General features: G+C 41.4%; 1 protein-coding gene across 3 annotated transcripts; it reads right to left on the bottom strand.

Moving 5' to 3' along the window:
* Positions 1-123: 123 nt before the first annotated feature.
* Positions 124-19,691, bottom strand: LOC148411741 (uncharacterized). Of its 3 annotated transcripts, XM_088435090.1 has the most exons (51): positions 19,634-19,691; positions 19,241-19,363; positions 18,450-18,698; positions 18,261-18,374; positions 18,054-18,173; positions 16,869-16,994; positions 16,518-16,721; positions 15,797-15,965; positions 15,532-15,700; positions 15,235-15,457; positions 15,012-15,131; positions 14,693-14,911; positions 14,270-14,575; positions 13,700-13,918; positions 13,473-13,619; positions 13,056-13,304; positions 12,430-12,651; positions 11,890-12,138; positions 11,514-11,720; positions 11,184-11,435; positions 10,650-10,853; positions 10,329-10,577; positions 10,059-10,241; positions 9,738-9,986; positions 9,463-9,648; positions 9,104-9,370; positions 8,642-8,836; positions 8,295-8,561; positions 8,002-8,217; positions 7,691-7,873; positions 7,460-7,586; positions 6,940-7,088; positions 6,645-6,860; positions 6,350-6,579; positions 6,152-6,281; positions 5,510-5,703; positions 5,210-5,393; positions 4,822-5,037; positions 4,570-4,753; positions 4,300-4,501; positions 3,639-3,803; positions 3,238-3,453; positions 2,930-3,157; positions 2,687-2,821; positions 2,396-2,595; positions 2,195-2,331; positions 1,634-1,741; positions 1,050-1,283; positions 592-880; positions 409-505; positions 124-256 (listed from the first exon to the last, which is right to left on the bottom strand). In XM_088435090.1, the coding sequence occupies exons 1-51, from the start codon at positions 19,689-19,691 to the stop codon at positions 209-211; spliced, it is 9,633 nt and encodes a 3,210-aa protein (XP_088291216.1). In that variant the 3' UTR covers positions 124-208. The 3 variants fall into 3 exon arrangements, with proteins under 3 accessions (XP_088291216.1, XP_088291217.1, XP_088291218.1); XM_088435091.1 differs by lacking the exons at positions 10,059-10,241; positions 10,329-10,577; positions 11,514-11,720; positions 11,890-12,138 and having other exon boundaries at positions 2,195-2,320; positions 2,400-2,595; positions 6,940-7,095; ... (1 more) ...; positions 8,642-8,839; positions 9,116-9,370; XM_088435092.1 differs by lacking the exons at positions 9,104-9,370; positions 9,463-9,648; positions 9,738-9,986; ... (21 more) ...; positions 19,241-19,363; positions 19,634-19,691 and having other exon boundaries at positions 2,195-2,320; positions 2,400-2,595; positions 8,642-8,823.
* Between the last annotated feature and the right edge of the window lie 1,597 nt (positions 19,692-21,288).

Genomic DNA, 21,288 nt, shown 5'->3' with positions numbered 1-21,288 from the left:
TGACCTTCAAGTTACGGGAATGCCAAACACTTTTCGAAACTGCAGTGCTCATTTGTCAGTTTGAGTAACAAAGGACATGAGATAGTTTCAATCCTGCGATGTTTATTGCAACAAAACAGAGCTTTGACATTTAGGGGATTCTTGCTATATAAGTAAAAAGTTACACAGCTGCAATAGCAGTCGATATCTGCCAGCAGTTATTTGACTGCTAAGAAGCTAATGGGGGGTTCTTCAAGTCTACTGCGGACTCAAGCTCCTGGAGGGGGGGAAAAGACATATTAATCAAGAGGAAACTGAACTACAGTATATTTTTACAAAGTATTGTCATTTTACTCGGTAAATGAGAATTAACTTCGAGTCACACTGACTAAACCTTAATCTGCTGAATTGACCCCCTTAAAGTTTTACCTCACAGTCAGCCTCCATATGTTCACTTTGTAGCACCATGTTTGACATGAGTGTTTCTTTGTCAGGCGATCTGCTTCTGATTGATACCCAGGCCTTCCTGTATCAACACAAGACGCAAGTTTATAGCTCGCCTGTAAAGAATACATGAAGGAAAACGCCTATTCTTTTCAAGTGTGTCCTTGCCTTTTTCCAAAAACAAAAGCGACCCAAATGAATGCAGCAAGCAGGCAGATGACCCCCAGGACCACACCTACGTGGCTTCGTCTGCTTTCCTTCTCTTCACAGAACTCTCCTTGGTAACCAGCCATGCAATGGCAGTGAATGACTTCGCCTCGAGCGGTGCAGTGGCCATGACCGTTGCAATATTGTTGACTGCACGAGGAAGTGTCCTTAGAGTTCTGAGGCACGAGTGGAGACTTGGGAAGATGGCCACTATTGACTTCGGTCGTAGACGGGAGGTTCAAATACGTACCTAGAAGAGTTCATATTGCGAATCTATTTACATTCAATTATTGCAAAGTATTTGGTCTACTTTGGTATAGATTGTTTGTACATCTGAAGGATTTAAATAAACAAAAAAACAACAACACGAGAACGTCACAACTGAAAATGTATAATTTGAGTGTCAGCCAATAACTCACAGTCCTGTTCATCTGACTGGTCTGGGCAGTCCACTTGTCCATCACAGAACTTGTCGTGGTTGAGACACTTGCTACCATCAAGACAAGCGATTTCACCTTTTGGACAAGGGTGTTCTGGTGCACAGGATGTAAGATTGATGCTGTAAAATCCACGAGCACATTTGCACACACGGCCTCCTGGATAAGGCAGGCACAGATGCTCGCATTCCCCGTTGTTGGCACACTTGTTGGATCCTGTAGGTTGGAGGCACATTACTAAGTTAAATAACGTCATGAACGAGGGCCTCGTTCGTATTTAAAACAAGAAACGTTTTTGCATTTCCACAATTCCACAATTGCTATTCTGGACATTTAGCACAAGGTCACCAAAATAACCCAATGAAACATTTTTCCAACTACACACCCTGATAAAAGATGAGTAAGCTATGCAGAAAATGAGTAAACTGTACTAGGGAATTGGTTTTAGTTCCCTAAGTTGTCCCTCTAAAATTCATTCTATTATGGGTAAAATAACGTATAAGCTTCTGCATGATTTTTGTGCCTGTCAGGTTAACAGCTATAAAGTAAAGTAGACCACATCCCACCTGTCTGGCTGTAATTACTGTAAGCTTTGATTTCCGTCAGGCTGGTTTTTGTCTCAAACCACAGTTCTTTCGGATGCAGGCCATCACTGAACCACATTTTGGTGACCTCTACACAGGGTGGAGAGAAGCACACGCCATGTCTCAAAATGATGAATCAAAAGTAGTTTCACACAAGTAGCCAGAAGTGATCAATGGCACATGAGAAAATCACCTTGTCTGAATTATTAATTGTTACATTAATCTAACGCCATCTGCCGCCTGAAGTGGGTGAAGACTGATGAAAGAAGAGCCCCCCTCGATGATCGATGGCGGCTCATCTTTTTTCAAAGCTGAACCGTGATTGTTACTTGAGCGCTGAGCATTTTGGAAAATTGACAAGTGGCAAAATGACCACCCTCAGGCAGATAAAACAGGTGGCTTTTGTTGCTATTAAAATGAGAGAATTGGCTGCAGTTTCTTAAATGTTTTAACTAGACCAAGAGTGATGTAAGGCATCTACCAGATATTTATTGTAATAATCTGTTACTGGTTGCTCAATAATATGTAACAAGTGTTTTTTACCCTTTTCTCGCGTTATCCAGAAGAACACATTCTCAGTGGAAGTGAAGGAAACAATTAATCCAGGCCCAGTTTTGTACTGTTTGAAGCCTGAGCCATCCAGTCCAATCGAGCAGATTTGGCCTTCAACTACGTGGGAGGCGGAGTTAGTGAACAAAGGCAAAATTGCCAAAATATCCTCCAGAATAAATGGGGTTAAAATCAAAACCTGTGTCAGCCCAGTAGATGGTCTTTCCTTCATTGGAGAAGACCAGCGATGAGGGGATGCTGGACTTTGTCCAAAGCACTGCTTTGTTTCGGCCATCCATCCAGGCGCAGCTCACTTCACTCTGGCTCTTACTGCCCACAAGGGCTGTGTAGCAAAGCTGACTTGAGGGGGGATGCACTGCAATGGATGTTGAGCCCTGGAAGATCAAAAACTTGTCAGTCTATTGCAAACATTCAAAATATAAATAAAAATAATAATCCAAGAAAGAGAAATAAACCTTGTCTCACCTTAAGTGATCCTTGTAGCAGAAAGGTGGTGAAGCCATCATGGCTTCTGGTCACATAGAGATCAGACTGTCCAGTGCTGCTCCAGTAGACGTTAGCAGTCACCCAGTCAACAGCCAGAGCTGTGACTGAATCATCCTTGAGGATCAGGAAATAAACATTTATAAATCGCAATGAATAAAGCATTACACTTCAGCTGCAAATAGTTATGCCAAAAAAAAGAAAGAAAAAGTTTCTTATGCCTACCTTTAGTCTTATAACTCTCCTAGCTAATGTGAGTCCTTGTCTGGACCTGGGTCCGCTTAAGTTCAGCACATTTAGTGTACCTTGTCCATCATCAGCCAAGTACAAGGACAAGGCTTGGAGGTCTACATCCAGTCCAGAGGCCTCAACAACTCCAGGAATGTCCAAAACTCTACCGTTTGGTAGATTTTTCAGACCAATGCCATCTTGATGTAAGGACTGAAAGTAAACCTGAAGGGGAGTTTGGATTGAGACAGAGTCAGGATTAAGGGAGGATTGATTAGATTGATCCAAGGAAAGATGAGCATCACCTGATAGACTGTTTTAGGAGACAGAAAAAGGATGAAATTATATTCCAAAGGCAGAGAACAAGTGATCTTGTCCTTGGCAAGTAGCAGTCCCTTTGGACAGCGACAGACTGCGGTTGGCTGCATCAAAGCAGCACCAGTAGTCAAAAGACACAAGTGGGTGCACTGCAGCTGGTCGCAGGGGTTGGAGATGGTAGGCTGGGAGAGGCTGTGCATCAGCTGGGGAGAAGAAAACGTACAGTACGTGACTTCATGTAGTTATTTGTCTTCGAATGCCATCCCTGGACGGCTACAAAAGGTTTTCTACTTTCTATTCTCATCGTCTGAGAGGCAACAAATCTCTGGACTATCGAATGATTAGTAACACATAAAAGGGTCAAAACTTGCCAACATTGCTGACAAACCTTTAGCCCAAAAGGCTGCCCAGGTCTCTTGAGAAGAACTTTCTGGTCTTTCCCAGTGTTCTTGTCTGCTGAGCGAATGGTTCTTCGCTTCGTGTCGGACCAGAAAAGCCGATCATTGAAAACCGCCACTGAGAAAGGGCTTGGAGTTTCAGCTAACTGGAGAATCTGGTAAAGAGTGGTATTATGGTTCAACACTGGACTTTAGTGCTACAAAAACATTTCAAATATATTGGATTTGACAGGCTTACTGTTTACATGCACAGACATGGCCCTGTTGGATGCATATCGAAAGCTACCCTGGTTTTCAAATGGGTAACTTGTGTTTTAGTGAGTTTGCAAACTTTTTATGTCTTTATTTTGTTTTGTGCGGATGCACATTGTTATTAGTGATGCAATTGTCCAGCATACAAGCCAGAAATAAAAGATGTGAAATGAACTCTCTCAAAATTGAATAAAATTTGTGAAGAGACCAAAAGAAACGTAGTTCCAAAGTTGAATAAATCTGATGGATAGCACAGTAGTAGGTTGCTTTTTTCCTTTAACCAAAAATGTTATGCACAGCTGATCTGTTGGTGGATTCACTTCTAAAAAATATATTCACAGGGGCTACATCATTGGAAAAAAAAAAAAAAGGTTGAGAAGACTGCAATCTGACATTCACCTTGACATCATCTCCATCCAGAGAGGCCGATCCAATGCAACGCAGCTTCTCATCAGCCCAGTAAATGCGCTCGTCCAGGAAATCGTAGGACAAACTCACAGGCCAGCTCAAACTGCCACTCACCACCACCTTCCTCTTTGATCCATCCATTCCTGAACGCTGAATTTGAGGGGTGCTACCAATCTCAGACCACAACATCAACCTAGGAAAACAAAGCTAACTAAATATTTACTGTGAGGATTCAACATCTATCCTGACTGGGTCTCTCACCCTTTGTGTGGTAGCAGCACCAGTGAGCGCGGCTGTTCGAGATCTTCAGCCAGCACCACTGTGTAATCCTGGGACTTCAGCGTGGTGTCCCTGAGCCGCACCGCCCGAATTTGTCCCACGAGTCCATCCACCCAGTACAGGTTCTTACCTACCCAGTCCACTGCAATGCAGTCCGACTTCACTCCTGTAATCAATATATTATTTTAATGCTGGTCTACACATGCATTTTGCTGTCTCAAATTAAAAGCGCACCTTTGATAAGTGTCCCTTTGCTACTAGAGTCTTTTGTCATGTCAATCCAGCGGATGCTCTGGTAGTCTGGACTAAGCCAGTAAACTCTCTGCTCAGCCCAGTGGTAATCCAGTGAAAAGACTGGCCGGTTGGCGGAAGACAAGCGATGCAAGGAGCCACTATGAACTCCAAGGAGTAAAAGCTCAGTCTGAACGGATGCCACAAGCAGTGCCTCGTCTATGACAGAGCAGTTTAGCATTTTAATTTAGTTTATTTCTTGTATAAAAATGTAACTAGTTCAAATAAATCTCTATGATAACAAAAACATGTATTTCACAGTTTTCCTATGACACACAATTACATCAAATCATGATGGCGTAAAGCTGCGTGTTTTCTTTAAATCACCTACCCTTGGTCTTACAGCTTTTGTTGTCAGGTTCCAGGTAGAAGCCAGGGTGGCACTGGCACACATGGGAGCCTCTGGTGTTGAGGCAGATGTGTTTGCATTCATCATGCATTAAATTGCATTCGTTGGTGTCCACACAACTCTTGGCATCTGAATGGAGAGTGAAGCCTGCTGGACAGTAACACCTCTGCAAAAATGAACATTTAAAAAAATGTCAAGCCGGATTATTTGTGTCTATTTAGCATAATAAAATATGTCTGAGCTGGGGAAGGGGATCACAGCTTCTGTTCCCGGTTTACTGACCGGTCCATTTGGAGTGCTGACACAACCATGCTCACAGCGAGCAACAGATGGACTCGAGCAGTTGCGCAGTGTGCATCCCACACCCTCATCCGAACTGTCAGCGCAGTTGATAAAGCCATTGCACACTAGTTGCGGGTCCACACACTCACCACTGCCACACTGGTAAAGGTGAGAAGGGCACTTTTTCTGTTTGCCTATGGATGCAGAAGCAGAAATCAAAGCAAGGGGACGCAACTCACAGCTACAGAGATGGAAGTCCCACTCTACAGCTTTGAAAAATATCGAGTACATTCAAAGATGTTGCAGTTTTTGGGTAATATTCGGGTACTACCCTTTTTCCCCCCTTATTCTTTGAACCCTGGGGCTTATAGTAGAGTGTGGCTAAGCTGCAGTTTATATAATCTTCCAGTAAACAAAGGGAGACAGAGAGCCCTTCAACATCCACAGCCGTTAGGAACTCTGGGTGGATCACATCCACACCCCCGCCTTGCCACCAAGGACAAATGTAATTTTGTCTAATTTGCTAACTGTTTTTATGTAGTTGACTGAAAATGACATCACAGTTGGTTAAGGCTCAGGTAACAACCAAACATGGCTCAGCTTGCAGACACCACATGATCAAACCCAGAAAACAATACTTACATCTGTCCTCATCCACTCCATTGTGACAGTCAGACTTCCCATCACATCTCCAAGAGAGGGGGATGCATTGACTGCTGCTTCCACATTGCCACTGGTATTTCCTACACGGTGGTGGCTTAGTCTCACAGTTCTAGGTGCAAGTGACATTTTTTTTTAAGACATAAAATATAAATAGTCTTTACTTGACTGCATCCTTACTTTTTCATCAGAGCCATCCTTGCAATCTTCCTCACCATCACAAAGCCACTCTGTCTGCAGGCACTCGTGACTGTGAGGGCATCGCAGCTGCGCGGGGCAGCGCGGTGGTCTCGAGCAGCCTGCCTCATCGGAGCGGTCACTACAGTCTCCGTATCCGTCACAGCGAAGAGCCATAGACACACACTGACCGCTACTGCAGCGGAACTGATCAACTTCACAGACCGTCAACCCTGTAATATATGAAATCCCTCCAGCATCCTTATTGCTTCTACTGTATAGAAAACATGTCACATACCACACTTTTCTTCATCTGAGCCATCAGCACAGTCTCTCTCTCCATCACACAGGAAGGTCTCTGGTATGCAGCGTGTTGAGTTATCACAAGAGTGATGGCAGCCCAAGAATTGACTTTCACAGTTCATTTCATCAGAGCGGTCCTGACAGTCATACTGTCCATCACACACCTGCTCAGTTCGGATGCATCTATTACCGTGATGGCATTCAAACTCGCCTGGGAAGTGGGGAAACACGCTTGTTATATCATGAAAAACTGCTTTTGTACTAGGACCATGAGCTTTGTACAAACGAACCAGATTTGCATTCCACAACACACTTCTCCTCATCTGATCCGTCCTGACAGTCCTTTTCTCCATCACACACGTGGCTGTACATCACACACTCCAGACCGTCTTTACAAGGCTTGAAGCCGTTACGGCATTTGAGAGGAACTGACTTGTCCCTAGGAGCTTGGCAGAGAGAAATATTTTAATAGATTTGGTTTAGATTGGTCAAAACATGAATATGAATTTTCAGAATCCATTACTTGTATTGGGTTTGCTTTGTGGAATGCATGCCCACTCAAAGTGTATTTTCTATGTAAAAAAAAAACCCTACCTGCTTATTTCCTAAATTTATCACTTCTGACTTCTGAACTCTTCATTCTGACTTCTGAACTCTTCATTCATGTATTTTGACCCTTAAAAATACCATAGACCTTTCAAGAAAACTGATGCCTTAAATAGTATTGGAGGGGTCCTTCTATAAATCTATTTTTTTATCTGAAAGTCCAAATCTGATTTATTTCCCATATATTTTTTTCCTATCAGCAACTTACGAGATGGACGGAGATCAGGTGATTTGCACTTCTTCTCATCTGAACCATCTGGACAGTGAGCTCGACCATCACACACGTACATTCTGGGAATGCACTTTCGCCGATCGCTGCACAAGAAATCGGCTGGTGGTGGGGGTCAAAGAAGAACAGATGAGTATACACACAAGTGCATTATTTCTATAACTGAATTGCTCTTGCTGCTGTTCATTACTATACTCAAGACTTACATGGGTTTTTACACTTGAAAACACAGTCGCTCTCATCAAATGCATCTGGACAGTCTGTTTTTCCATCGCAAAGTTGATTTTGAGATACACACAACGATGAACCTGGGCATAGAACTGAAGGGGTGATACAAACTGAAGGAGTGATTGGAGCATGACGTGTAACTGTTTTTGTGGTCACAGCATCTGGAAAGAAAAAGTTTAACTGATGACAACCTTCATATATAACTAATACATGCACATCTGCTAGCACCTAGCGTAACTGAGCGAACCATATTTCGTTTTGTAGAACGTTTCTTCAAATGTGGACTTACCACAGCTCATCTCATCCGTGCCGTCAACGCAGTCCCGTTCTCCATCACAAAGAAATTTGTTGGGGATGCAGCGATGGCCGTCTGCACAGCGAAACTCGCAGCTTTTCGTTTGCTCCCAGCAGTCCAGCTCATCAGAACGGTCACTACACTGAGCCCTTCCATCACAGACTTGAGACTTGGGGATGCACATCACCCCATGAGCGCATTGAAACTCACCTGATAGAGTAAAGAAGAAATAGGTTTTAAAAAATGACTGTGTTATATGGCCTCCTGAATAAACTCATTTCTAGAACCTGGGGTGCATGTTTCCTGGCATCCTTCCTCATCAGATCCATCCAAACAATCTTTCTCTCCATCACATACATGGCTGTAGAGAACACATTCCGTGCCAGCTTTACATGGTTTTGTGCCCTTACGGCATTTCGTGACACCAGTTGTAGTTAAACGAGGAACAATACTCTGACAGTCCACCTCATCGGAGCCATCGTGGCAATGTGCCCGGCCATCACACACCAGAGACTTTGAGACGCAGCTTCTGCGATCCTTGCACCGAAAGTCAGCTATGAAGGGAGTAAAACATGACTTATAAAAAAAAAAAAAAAGTGGTTGAACTCGTAACTTACTAATTAACACTACTTACTTTTATATGGACATCTTTTTACACAGTCCTCATCTGATCCATCAGGACAGTCTTTTGTTCCATCACACATTTGTGTTGGGCGAATGCAAAGATAAGAATTTGGACACAATACTGATGGGCTTCTACAAGAAGGCTTGTTAAAAGGCTTTGCAGGAGTTGGCAATTCATTTAAGTGTGGACTGGAAGAAGATGTGGCTCCTGGAGAACATAAGTTGATTGCAACTTAAAATTTAGTGTTCTATCAGTGTCATAATAAAAAGTGTAGTCACAATACACCAGGGGTGTCAAACTCATTTTTACTATGGGCCACATTGTAGTTCTAGTTTCTGTCAGAGGGCCGGTATGACTGTGAAGTCAAATCAGCATTTCGCGGGCCACAAAAAATGATGTGGAGGGCCGAACCTGGCCCCCGGGCCTTGAGTTTGACACCCGTGCAATACACAATACAATACTGTTTCAAACATTTTGTCATACCACATTCATCTTCATCAGACCCATCCCGACAGTCTTGTTCTCCATCACAAACATGGTTGTAGGGAACACATTCAGTCCCATCTCGACATCGTTGGAAGCCCACACGGCATTTCAGCATTTTCCCACGGTTGGCAGGAGGGGGCAGATCTAAGTTTGGACAGTTGAGCTCATCTGAGCCGTCGTGACAATGAGCTCGGCCATCGCAAACCAGCTTCTTAAGAACGCAGCTCCGCCGGTCTTTGCATAGGTATTCCGCTGTGGAGTAAAGACAAGCATTTAAAACAAAAATAAATAAAGCTTATGTAGAATATTTACAATATAAAATGACCAAAAAGAATCTAACTCACACTTATTTGGGCACCGTTTCAAACATTTGTTTTCATCGGATCCATCAGGACAATCTTTTATGCCATCACATATTTGTGTTTGGGGGATACATGAAGAATCTGGACACTGAAATGAAGGACTCTGGCATGATGGTTTGTTCGGAGGTTGAGTTAAGTGGTCATATTCTGCAGGAGTCATAGCAATGTCTGCAAAGATTAAATTATAAGTACAATATTAATTAGGTATGACATTTTGGGGATAGGGTAGTGGCTACAGGAATCTTAAATATGCTCACCACATCCTTGTTCATCAGAGCCGTCTCTGCAATCCGGCTCGCCATCACAAATATGGTTGAAAAGAACACATTCACTACCATCCCGACATATCATGGAGCCTAGGCGACATTTCAAGGCCTTTCCCTGGCCAGCTTGGATTGAAACACTAGGACAACCTACTTCATCAGAGCTATCATGACAATGAGCACGTCCGTCACAAACGAGACTCTTTGAGACACAGCTCCTTCGATCCCTGCACAAAAAGTCAGCTATGGAGAAAAGAAAATGAGACAAAACGGTAAGAGGAGTTTCATGATTGAATCCAAAAGCAGACTACTTACTCTTATAGGGGCATCTTTTCACGCATTTCTCATCTGAGCCATCAGGACAGTCTTTAATGCCATCGCATATTTGTGTTTGGGGGATACATGAAGAATCCGGACACTGAAATGAAGGACTCTGGCATGATGGTTTGATGGGAGGTTGAGTTAAGTGGACATATTCTGGAGGAGTCGTAGCAATGTCTGTAAAGATCAAATTATTCATGAGTAAAATTTTAATTAGGTATGACATTTGGAAATGGTGGCTACAGTAATCTTAAATATGCTCACCACATCCTTCTTCATCAGAGCTGTCTTTGCAATCCGGCTCTCCATCACACACGTGATTGAAAAGAACACATTCACTGCCATCCCGACATAACATGGAGCCTTGGCGACATTTCAAGGCCTTTCCCTGGCCAGCTTGGACTGAAACACTGGGACAATCTACTTCATCAGAGCTATCATGACAATGAGCACGTCCGTCACAAACGAGACTTTTTGAGACGCAGCTCCTTCGATCCCTGCACAAAAAGTCAGCTATGGAGAAAAGAAAATGATACAAAACAATAAGAGGACTTTCGTAATTGAATCCAAAAGCAGACTACTTACTCTTATAGGGGCATCTTTTCACGCATTTCTCATCGGAGCCATCGGGACAGTCTTTCGTTCCATCACATATTTGTTTCGGTTGAATGCAAATAATGGAATTCGGACAAAACATTGATGGGCTCATACAAGATGGCTTGGGTGAAGGCTTTGGAGAGGGCAGTTCATTTGAGCTTGGACTGGAGGAAGGTGGAGCTTTTGGAGAATCTAAAAGTTCAGAAATGAAGCAGTTTTACAATCTAAAGTTTAGTATTTTGTCTTCACAGTAACTTAAAAAAATCTGTTATTAATTCAAAAGGCATCACTAATTTCTTTAAGGACTAAATTAGTTTGTAGGTTCAAACAACGATTAGATGCTCAGCAGTTGCCTGGGTTTGGTCATGTGACGCTTACATGCTGAGCATTGACTGCTCGTTACCTGAGGCAAGAGCAAATGTGATGTAATTTTCAGTTGCCAGCAAAAGCAAAAAATGCTTAACATTTTATTGCTGAAAATAAATGGTTTAGAATCCCTCAAAGAAAAAAAAAGGAACATACCGCATTCCTCTTCATCTGACCCATCATGACAGTCTTTTTCTCCATCACACACATGGCTGTAGGGAACACATTCACTCTGATCCATGCATGGCCGGAAACCCAAACGACATTTTAGCACCTTCTCCCGGCTGGCAGGAGGAGGGGCCATGGCCGGACAGTCAACCTCATCTGAGCTGTCGTGACAATGAGCTCGGCCATCGCAAACCAGCTTCTTGAAAACACAGCTTTGCTTGTCTTTGCAGAGGAAGTCCGCTGAGGGAGTAATGAGAAGCATCAGAGTACTTGTAGAATATTTGTTTTTGCCGAGTAAGCTAAAAGCATTTTACTTACACTTATTTGGGCATCGCTTCACACATGTATTCTCATCAGATCCATCAGGACAATCTTTTATTCCATCACATATTCGTGTTGGTGGAAGGCATGTAGAATCAGGACATTGGAATGAAGGGCTCGAACATGATAGCTTGATGGGCGGTTTAGTAACAGCCAATGGAGGTGCTTTAAAGTGGATATTTTCAGGAGTCGTCATGTCAGTTTCTGTAAATATTGTTCATAAATATAACTTGGGTTTATCATGAACTCATTCACTGCCAGTCCAGTTAAAATGGATTCTTGACATTTAGAGTTGACAATGGCGGCAAATGAGTTGAAAATTGTGCCAATGTAGCAATCAAAAAAAAAAAAAAATGGCAACATATATGCTCACCACATCCTTCCTCATCAGAACCATCGCTGCAATCTGGCTCTCCATCACACACGTGAATAAAGCGAACACATTCGCTGCCATCCCGACATAACCTGGAGCCCAATAGACATTTCAAGGCTTTTGCTTGGCCGGCAGGAATTACAACACTGGGGTAGCCAATTTCATCCGAGCCATCATGACAATGAGCACGGCCGTCACAAACCAGGCTCTTGGCGACGCAGCTCCTTCTGTCCTTGCAGCGGAAATCGCCTGGAGAGAGAAAAACAAAAACATGAAGCTCCAGCAAGGGCTTTGCAGAAATCCCAAGGAGTGTTCTTGCTGAAATTAATTTCCATGTGAAAAAAAAAAAATAGAGCCTCAAGGTACCATAGTATGGCAAAAATATAAAAATCTGACTTCTTCTGAATTCTCAGAAAATGTGAGTTTCCAGAAAAGTGTGTTTTTACACAAAACCAGTAGCCCAACCCCAAATTAAAAAAAACATCTTTATACATAGTCTAATGTTTGTGCATTCTTGACCGTTCTTTGTTTGTGACTTACTTTTAGAGGAACATCTTTTCACGCAGTTATTTTCATCAAAGCCGTCAGGACAGTCTTCTCGCCCGTCACAAAATTGCTTTGGGGAGATGCAGAGGTGAAAAGAATGAGGACAACGGACTGACGGGGTGATGCAGGTAGGAAAAGCCGGGGCAGGACTTGTGTTTAAAGGGGCGATTTTGTTCAAGGCATCGGTAGCTGGGATTGCTGAGGTCACATCCTGTCCTGTTGCAAATGATATGAATTTGAATTTTACATATTTGTGCATTGGGTAATTTGACCTTTAATTTGACCTTGTGTATGATTTGACCTTGACAAATTTATCACACACAAAAAAAAATGTTCACATATCTTGATAGCCCTATATCGCCATGTAGCTGTAATGAATATAATATATACTAGGCTCTATAAGATCATCCAACCACATACTTCATTGTTCCAATTTATGGTAAGCAGTCACATCAAATAACAAAATTTGGCGAGCCAGAACTCCCGAGTCTCCCACTTTATTTGACCTTTAGAATTTTGCACCATCGCTATCAACAAGTACACTAGGTTTGATCAAACTCCATTAGGTATCGATGTGCCCGTACAGGTTTGAAGCCATGAGACCGTTTCAAGTTACTCACCACATTCTTCTTCATCCGAGCCATCATTGCAGTCTTTCTCCCCATCGCACACATGTCTGTACAACACACACTCTATGCCATTCTTACATGGGAGAGAACCCTTTCGACACTTTACTGCGTTCGCCCGAGGTGCGAGTGAGGAAGCAACAGGGCAGTCCATCTCATCCGAACCATCAAAGCAATGAGAGCGGCCATCGCACACCAGTGCTCTCGAGACACAACTCCTCTGGTCTTTGCACATAAAATCATCTGATAAATCAAGTTCAGACAAAAGAAGCCTTGTTATAAGTTGTTGAATTAAACTCTGGATTGCACCTTTTGTGAATGAAATATTAGAACATCCATTGACATCGATGGCTATAAATGTCAAAATCCATTTTGATTGAATCAGTTAAATGGAGTGGGTTTATACTTCACCTTTGGATGGACATTTTTGAACACAAAGACTTTCATCATCTCCTTCAGGACAGTCCTTTTTGCCATCACACAACTTGTTTTGAGGTAGGCAGATTGACGTGCCCTTGCACAGCACAGATGCTTTAGTACAGATGGCTGTAACTGGCACTATGGAAACGGAGATTTTCACTTCTTGTGGAAAGGCACCTTTTAAGTTGAAAGATTACACAATTTTGGAATAAATCTACCTGTATGTACGTCTCTGAGTGCTGCCACTACGCAGACTACAGGACCTCTCACTTTCACATCCTGGATACGGTGCCCATAACGTCGGTCCCATAGCGTCATGACACCTTCAGATAGAGACAACAGGTAAGGTTCCAGGGCACCCATCACTGAGCCAGAAATGTTCCATCTTCTTCCCGCTTGGTGTTTCTTCCCCTGGAGCAGACTCATTGTCATCAGGCCTGAGAAGGGTATAAAATAATTACTGGTGCTGGAGAGTTCAAAAAGTGTACAAAATTCTTGTATCAAAAATGCAGATTTCAACTGCAACAAATCTTTCATTTTGGCTGGTGCATGTCCAAAACCTCTCAAGTCACATTATACACAAGTTTGTTTTTTTTTTTTCCCCCCCAAAAAATGTTTACTTTGTCAGTCCACATGTGGCCCTATATGGAGACCAACCAACAGGATCAGTTTGTGGAAACACATAAAAATAGGAAATACCATAGACCACATGAATTAAGCCAAACTGGCATTTAAAACAATGTTTCATTTTCATTCCATCATGCTCTCCTTTACGGAAAATAACAAACCTGCCATGTTTGAGTTCCACAATAAACTAGCGGCTCTCAGGTCAAAGGCCACATGTCCTCTGACTCCTGTCAAGTGCAAAAGTTCTTTGACTTTTCCCCCAGTCATACTCATGGAGAAGATCTGCTCCTCCTCCAACCAGATGATTCCACCCCTTAGCCAGTCCAGGAAGAGGCTTCGGATCTCCTTGGTTGTGTGGTACAACTGCTGCTGGTAACGACTTTCCACTTCGAATGAGCCAATACGAGTTTGGTCACACGACACCCAATAAACGCTCCCGCTCTTCTGGTCGACTTTAATGAGACAAACTAGAAAAAGATTGATTGTTACACAACGATCCATGATTTTGTATTGAGTTACACACAGTCAGACGTTCCGGCTTTTTACAAGCTGCAGAGGAAAAAAAAAAAAAAAAAATTGTTAACCTGACAGGGGTGTAGGAATCCACTCAGTCTTGGCTTGGGTTAGACTGGTGCGTTGCATGTGGCCTGTTTGATTGGCCCAGTACAGCCAGTCCGTGTTCCAATTCACATCAAATGACATGATGCCCTCGTCAGTAGCAAAGAGCTCAGATTCTGTGGCCAAGCTGCCTTCAAACTCTAACAGGTTGATACTTTTGGAGGTAGCGTACAGAAATCGTGGATCTGAAGCACCAAAGATGAAGGACAATTTTGAACTTCACTAAATGATAATAGAAGAAACCATTGTATAGCAGTGATTACATTGAAAAGTTGGAGAACGTACATTGACATGTTCCATCAACCATCAGTACTTTGGCTTCTGGACAAGTACAGGTAAACCCCACTGGGTTGCCTTTAGTGAGTAAACAGATCTGGCACGGGGTCTTAGTACATGCAGTCGTTCCTTTTTTTCCCAGGGACATTAGATAAAAGACAGACACTTTGTTGTTACACTACAAAAACAATGACCAAATTGTGAGAAGGAGGAAGACCAAGTTCCTACTTACCTTTCGGCTGCTGCAACTCGTGATAAACAGTCAAAACCGGAAGTGTGGATTTCCATAGAAACTTCCTCTGTTTTGGTTGGGTCTGCGGGACCTGCCAGACTCCTTTGTCATCCGCCCAATAGAAGGAACTTTCAAACACAGCCAGGTTCAGAGCAGGTCTCTTATTGAACAGTCCGGTAAATGTGTAGCGGCCGCTCCCATCCAGCTTCATCGTCTCAATGGACTGATGGAATTAGGAAATGTTTGAATTACTTTCTGGATGACATACGCTTATCAAAACTGTATTTTGAAAGGCACCATCTTGAAGTCGCTGATCCAGTAGAGTCTCCTGGCGGCCACGTCTGTTGTCAGTCCATGCGCCATTTGAGCTGTGAGCACAGTCAGGGAGCTTCTGTCTGATCCATCCATCCAAGACCTCTCGATGGTCACCCGATCACCGGGGCCCTTGTCGATCCAAAACATCAAGCTGCCAGAACAAAGAAAGAAGTCACTATATTAGCATGAGGAGAAAAATAAAAAAGTACCATTGCAATTAACTGAAATGGAAAAAATGCAAATGCACCTTTCCACTGGTAGGACAACCAAATCTGATGGGCTGATGGATTTGCTTAACAGAACCACAAAACTTTTTTCATCGTCTGCTTGCATGTAGATAGATTCCGTCTGCTGATTTGTCCAGAAAAGGTTTCCATTCAGCCAATCACAAGCTAGACCTTTGATTCCAGGTTGTCCTGTGTGAGGATTAACATGGAGCTAATGAAGTTAGCAGACAACAAAAAAAGGAATTAAAGCAAATCTGAATTGCCTTAAAGGGAAGTCACTTCTTTACAATAAAGTTCTATACAGGGCCAATATGCAAAAAAAGGACTGTATTCTAATGTTGCATACGGAATATGAATTAATCTACTCTATGCTAGCCATGTAAGACAACCATTTTGCCACTTATACGAGAAAAAAAATTGTGGCTCAGAGGGCAAATGTCACGCGATCAAACAGAGCCATGATTGGTTGTTAGTTGAGCCTCGTGTAACTGACGTCATTTTTAGTTGAAAGCAAATGGCAAAATGGTCGCCACCAGATTGAATGGAGTGCATTTTGCAACTTAAAACGCATTCTACAAAAACAATAATGAGAATGCCATGTTTAGACAAGAGTACATAGAACAAATTCAAGAAAATGTTTGACTTTCGTTTAAAGGAGCGAGCAGAAAATCACAATAAAAGCAGCAATTTTAGTGAAAAATTATTTCAACGGATGAAATCATAAGGAGATGTGTAACACACCAGCATAAATTGTCCAGCTGCGCTGCCCATCACTTTTATATATGACTCCCATGTTGTCAGCCCAGTAGTAATGACCTCGGGCAATGTCATATGTCAGGGCCACTGGGTTGAACTTTAGACTCTGGAGCGAATCAAACCGTTGTGACTTCACATTTAGCAGCCCGACGGACGTCCTCAGCACTGTCAGCAGCCGGGTAACATTACCTGAATGAACACACATTGACCAAAGTAGGTGAACCATTTTGTGCTGTGAACCAATTTCTAAAGTTTGCCTTCAATTGTTTGCATCCATTCGTTTTGGTCTGTGAATGAATTATTGTTTTCTATTTTATATTATAAAAATAGCATTACCTGTGGCCAGACAGGCAAATGCTTCATTCTGACTGAAGCCTTCCATGCAGTGGCAAAAGTAAGATCCAACAGTGTTGGTGCAGTGATGCAGGCATGGCGCAAAGGGAAGGGCGCATTCATCCACATCTGTGTGCACAGAGCAAATAGTGGCTCACCGAAACAGCAGATGGCGTTGTAGTCAAAATCTACAGTCACACCTCCATATTACACTTCACCTTTTGCACTGTAATTATATAACTAATATGGCAGATTTTTCATTAGATCTCAGACATTTTTAATTATTTTTTCCCATGGACTGGTAGGCAGAGCACTGAGTGCAACAAGAGGAAAGGATGTAAACCTATCACAACTAGTTTGAAAAAAATGAACAAAAATGTAAAGACATAGCTGAGCGTCTGTTTAATAGCATTATGAAGCAAAGGCACAACAATATAAAAGAAAAACAAGCGGGAAAATGTGTTTTTAAAGTTGGGGCGTCCTGATCCAATTTCTACAGTACACCCCAAATCTCAGAAATTAGCACTGACATTAAAGCAGAATTTATGTAAACCAAAAGTTTGGAAATGGTCATTTTTTCATATCTAAAGTTGATCATTATTTACTTCACTATCACTACTTATTTTCCACTATCTTCATTTAGAATATTATCAGTTGATCAGGCCTAATCAAAATTTCCACAGTTGGAAAAAAAAAATAATAGCATGCATCATTCCTGCTGATATTGGTATCAGCAGTGTAAAAAGTCACTTAAGAACACCCATATTTTATTCATGTTAATTGTAGCCAAAATATTAATTAAAAGGCTAAATAATTCCAGCACTCCTGTCGCCACGTATTTTGTCAGATATAGTACTGCAGAACGTGAGAATGAAAGCCAACAAAATACCTGCATCTCATATGTATATAATATCTAAATAAAATCTGCTCAATATTCAGCAGATATTTCGGGTACCATTGATAAACTACTTCCATGGGGTACAAATGACATTTGTCATATTTTCACTTAAATACTGTATGACGTTTTTGGGTAGATTTTGGTCCTGTTGAACATTAAAGAATGGCTTTTGACACATAACCACACCAAACACTACACCAACAGGCTTTTACAAATTACCAGACACAGGACATCATTGCCTAAAGTCAATCAATACAATAATAAATAAGTAAATAAATAAAGTGTGTCACCTTTGCAGACTGCCCCATTGATGTCAAGTTTGTACCCCGGAGGACATGTGCACAAAGCACCCCATGGCTCATCCACACATGAGTGGCTACAACCGCCATTGTTCACGGAACAGGTCTGGCCTGCAAGGAGGAGTAACAAGAAGCTTTTCATTATATCACATCGAAAAATCACCATTTCCATCCTTTTTAATTCAGATCTGAACTTACCGCAAGTTATAGGCTCGTCGCTGCCATCCGAGCAATGAAACTTGCCATCACACACCTGGTCAGCAGACAGACACACCTCATCTGCACACTGTAGACCACCCTCATCGCACAACACTGGAACACAGAGGTCGTTTTAAGAAAGTTCATGAAACAATAAATACATCCAATACAACATGAAAGCTTTCTGACCACAGCCCTTTTCATCAGAGTTGTCCATGCAGTCGTCCTTCCCATCGCAGCGCAGCTCACTGGGCACGCAAATGCGATTCCCACAAGTCCAGTCTGATTCCAAACAGGCATCGGCAATCCCGCAGTTCTCCTCATCAGAGCCGGTTGGACACTGCTTCTGGCCATCGCAGCGTGCGGATGCATCAACACAGCCGATAGAGCCCACACATGGAAACTGACCGGGTGGACAGTGAGATGAGCCTGGAGGATCTGAGGGAAATTCAATAAGGACTCAAAACAAGATACTGCCCAATACTGTTCAGTTCTGTTTAACTTTTATGGCGAGGACATTTGCACTCAACAAACGCTGCAATGATTTATTGTCAACTAATGGGTTTTCAATCATTTCGCAATCTAGTTTGATATAAAATTGTCCAAGTCCTCAACATGATGACAATTAGTCATCAAAACGTCAGGTGTACTCATGCAAATTTGCATCAGTTTTATAAAGAGTTGTGTATTCATTACTTGAAATAATATAAAGTAAACTGATCCATACTCAATATGAAACATTAGAGGGGACTTGGCACTTTTGTGTTTAAACAAATAGAACTAGATAAAGTCAAATTAAACTTATATGGCACGTCTGGATACAGGATGTTTCATGAACATTTAAGACAAAAATGGTACAGTATACGCACTGCAGTATGCTAGCAGACCAGTTATGTTATCACACAAACATTTGCACTTTCAAAGGAATGGTCAAGGACTTCACTTTGGTCCAACAGCGATGAGATTAAAATGAATCCTACCAGTACAGTCCATCTCATCAGAGCCATCCAGACAGTCCCCTTCGCCATCACATCTCCATATGTTAGCGATGCAGCTTCCATCGTCACATTGCCATTGGTTTGGATGACATGGGAAATCCTGACCTGGAACATGACAACAAATGCAACACTTAGTTCAGGTGTCTGTAGGTTTTGTGATTGAAAGGCCATTTTGGCCCAAGTCTACCTCAAATGTAAACCAAACTTCTCAAAATATCAATTGTAAACCTACGGTGGAAACGCCATATTCAAAATAGCAGCCATTTTGTCTAGTTTTGTTTTGGACATGATGAGACCGGCTAACAAAAAAGTAGTTTAACTTTGTATAGAGACGAAGCAAATTTATGCAACACGAGAATGAAAAAGTGTAGTTACCTGTAGATAACTTAGAAATCGACAGGAAAATCAAACAAATGAGCTGGCGCGACTTCATGTCGGACACGCGCGACTCATTTGGACGAAAGTTCAGCACCTGCAAGGACGGCCTTTAATTAACAGCAATAGCGCATGCGCACTACAGTGCACATAAGTAAACGTCATTGCGAATTAATTCCGTATATATTATAATATATATATATATATATATATATATATATATATATATATATATATATATATATATATATATATATATATATATATATAACAAACAAAATATATATATATATACAGAAATTTGAAAAAAGTTTGTATACATTATTTATTGATGAGTTAAGTTCTTTAAGCAGTGCGTTGACATTTAGACATTTACTGATTAGTTTTAAATATCAAATGATTTTACGAGACAGATCAAAACCAAGAGCATGCTTCTATAAAGAACGTTTACTCCGCAAGAACAATTGAAACGCTTTCAAAAGACCCCTTTGATGTTCGCAGCATCCTTTTCAAGTGTGATTGTGCCATTGGATTCATCAAAGAGATCCAATTATAACCTCATTAATAACTCTTTGATGTTACGATCAACTATAATGCAGTTTTTGCGCTGAAAAGTGATCAATTCTGTTCAACTCCCTTGTGTTTGTGCACCTTCAAATAAAAAAAATCAACGAATAATTACGTATTTCACCTCAAAAACACTCAAAAATGATACAATTTTAAAAAATGGATTACCAACATGACGCGCGTATTGCAATTCTAGACTGACCCTACAATATTAAACATTAATACATTTATAATGATCTTCCTACGAAAAAGAATGTAGACTTTTGTCGTAATTGTGCGTAGGATAATTATAATAACATTTTTCTGGTTTGGTGAGCAAAAAAAAACAAAAAACAAAAACAAAACAAAAAACGAATGGAAATATAACAATTTGTTATTCTTTTCATCCAGGGATAAAGGATTCGATACTATTTTGCTGATTTTATTTTAGCCTAAATATTCATATTAAGTCTTCTACAATTAAAATATCATTTACCAATGTTTTCATTCTGTGATTTTGGTTATGACAGCTTTTGCTGTTGATCAGCTGCTGAATGATGAATGTAGTGATATTTGCTAAAGTGCACGGTTCATGCGTTTTATTTTTGTTTTTAAATAATGCTTGAAAATTATACTTACATAAATTATGATGGAATCTTCCTTTTATTAACAATAATGGGCTATTACAATCAATTAAGTGTTGATGCCATTTTCTTTCATTTTATTTTGAGATCTTGGTTATAATAATAAAACCGTTGATTAGTGTTGGAATCCAAAATGACGCAAACAATATTCTGGGGACATTTTTAAACATCTAATATCAAATGATGACGTAATATCGACTAATTGTATTTTCTGAACTTGCCTGTGTGTGTGATTAACTCCTGCTGTGGCCTGCTCATTAATCAGAAGAAAACCTAATCTCCTTAATTCAAATTATTGTGAGGGCTTCTTATCAACAGCTCCTTTCGCACTTCGGCCACTACAAAGGATTGAGGTTTCGATGAATCATGGCAGAAAAAAAAAAAGTAAGGCTTGTTGATATAGAAGTTCATGCGCGTTGAGCGCGGCATTGGATCAAACAATCGAAAATTGTCACATCCCCTTCA

The sequence above is a fragment of the Hippichthys cyanospilos genome, chromosome 15 (assembly GCF_059441005.1).
Source record: "Hippichthys cyanospilos isolate Australia breed blue-spotted pipefish chromosome 15, RoL_Hcya_1.0, whole genome shotgun sequence".
Lineage (NCBI taxonomy): Eukaryota > Metazoa > Chordata > Actinopteri > Syngnathiformes > Syngnathidae > Hippichthys > Hippichthys cyanospilos.
Note: the sequence above shows the minus strand (reverse complement) of the source record. Positions and strands in the feature narration are given on the sequence as shown.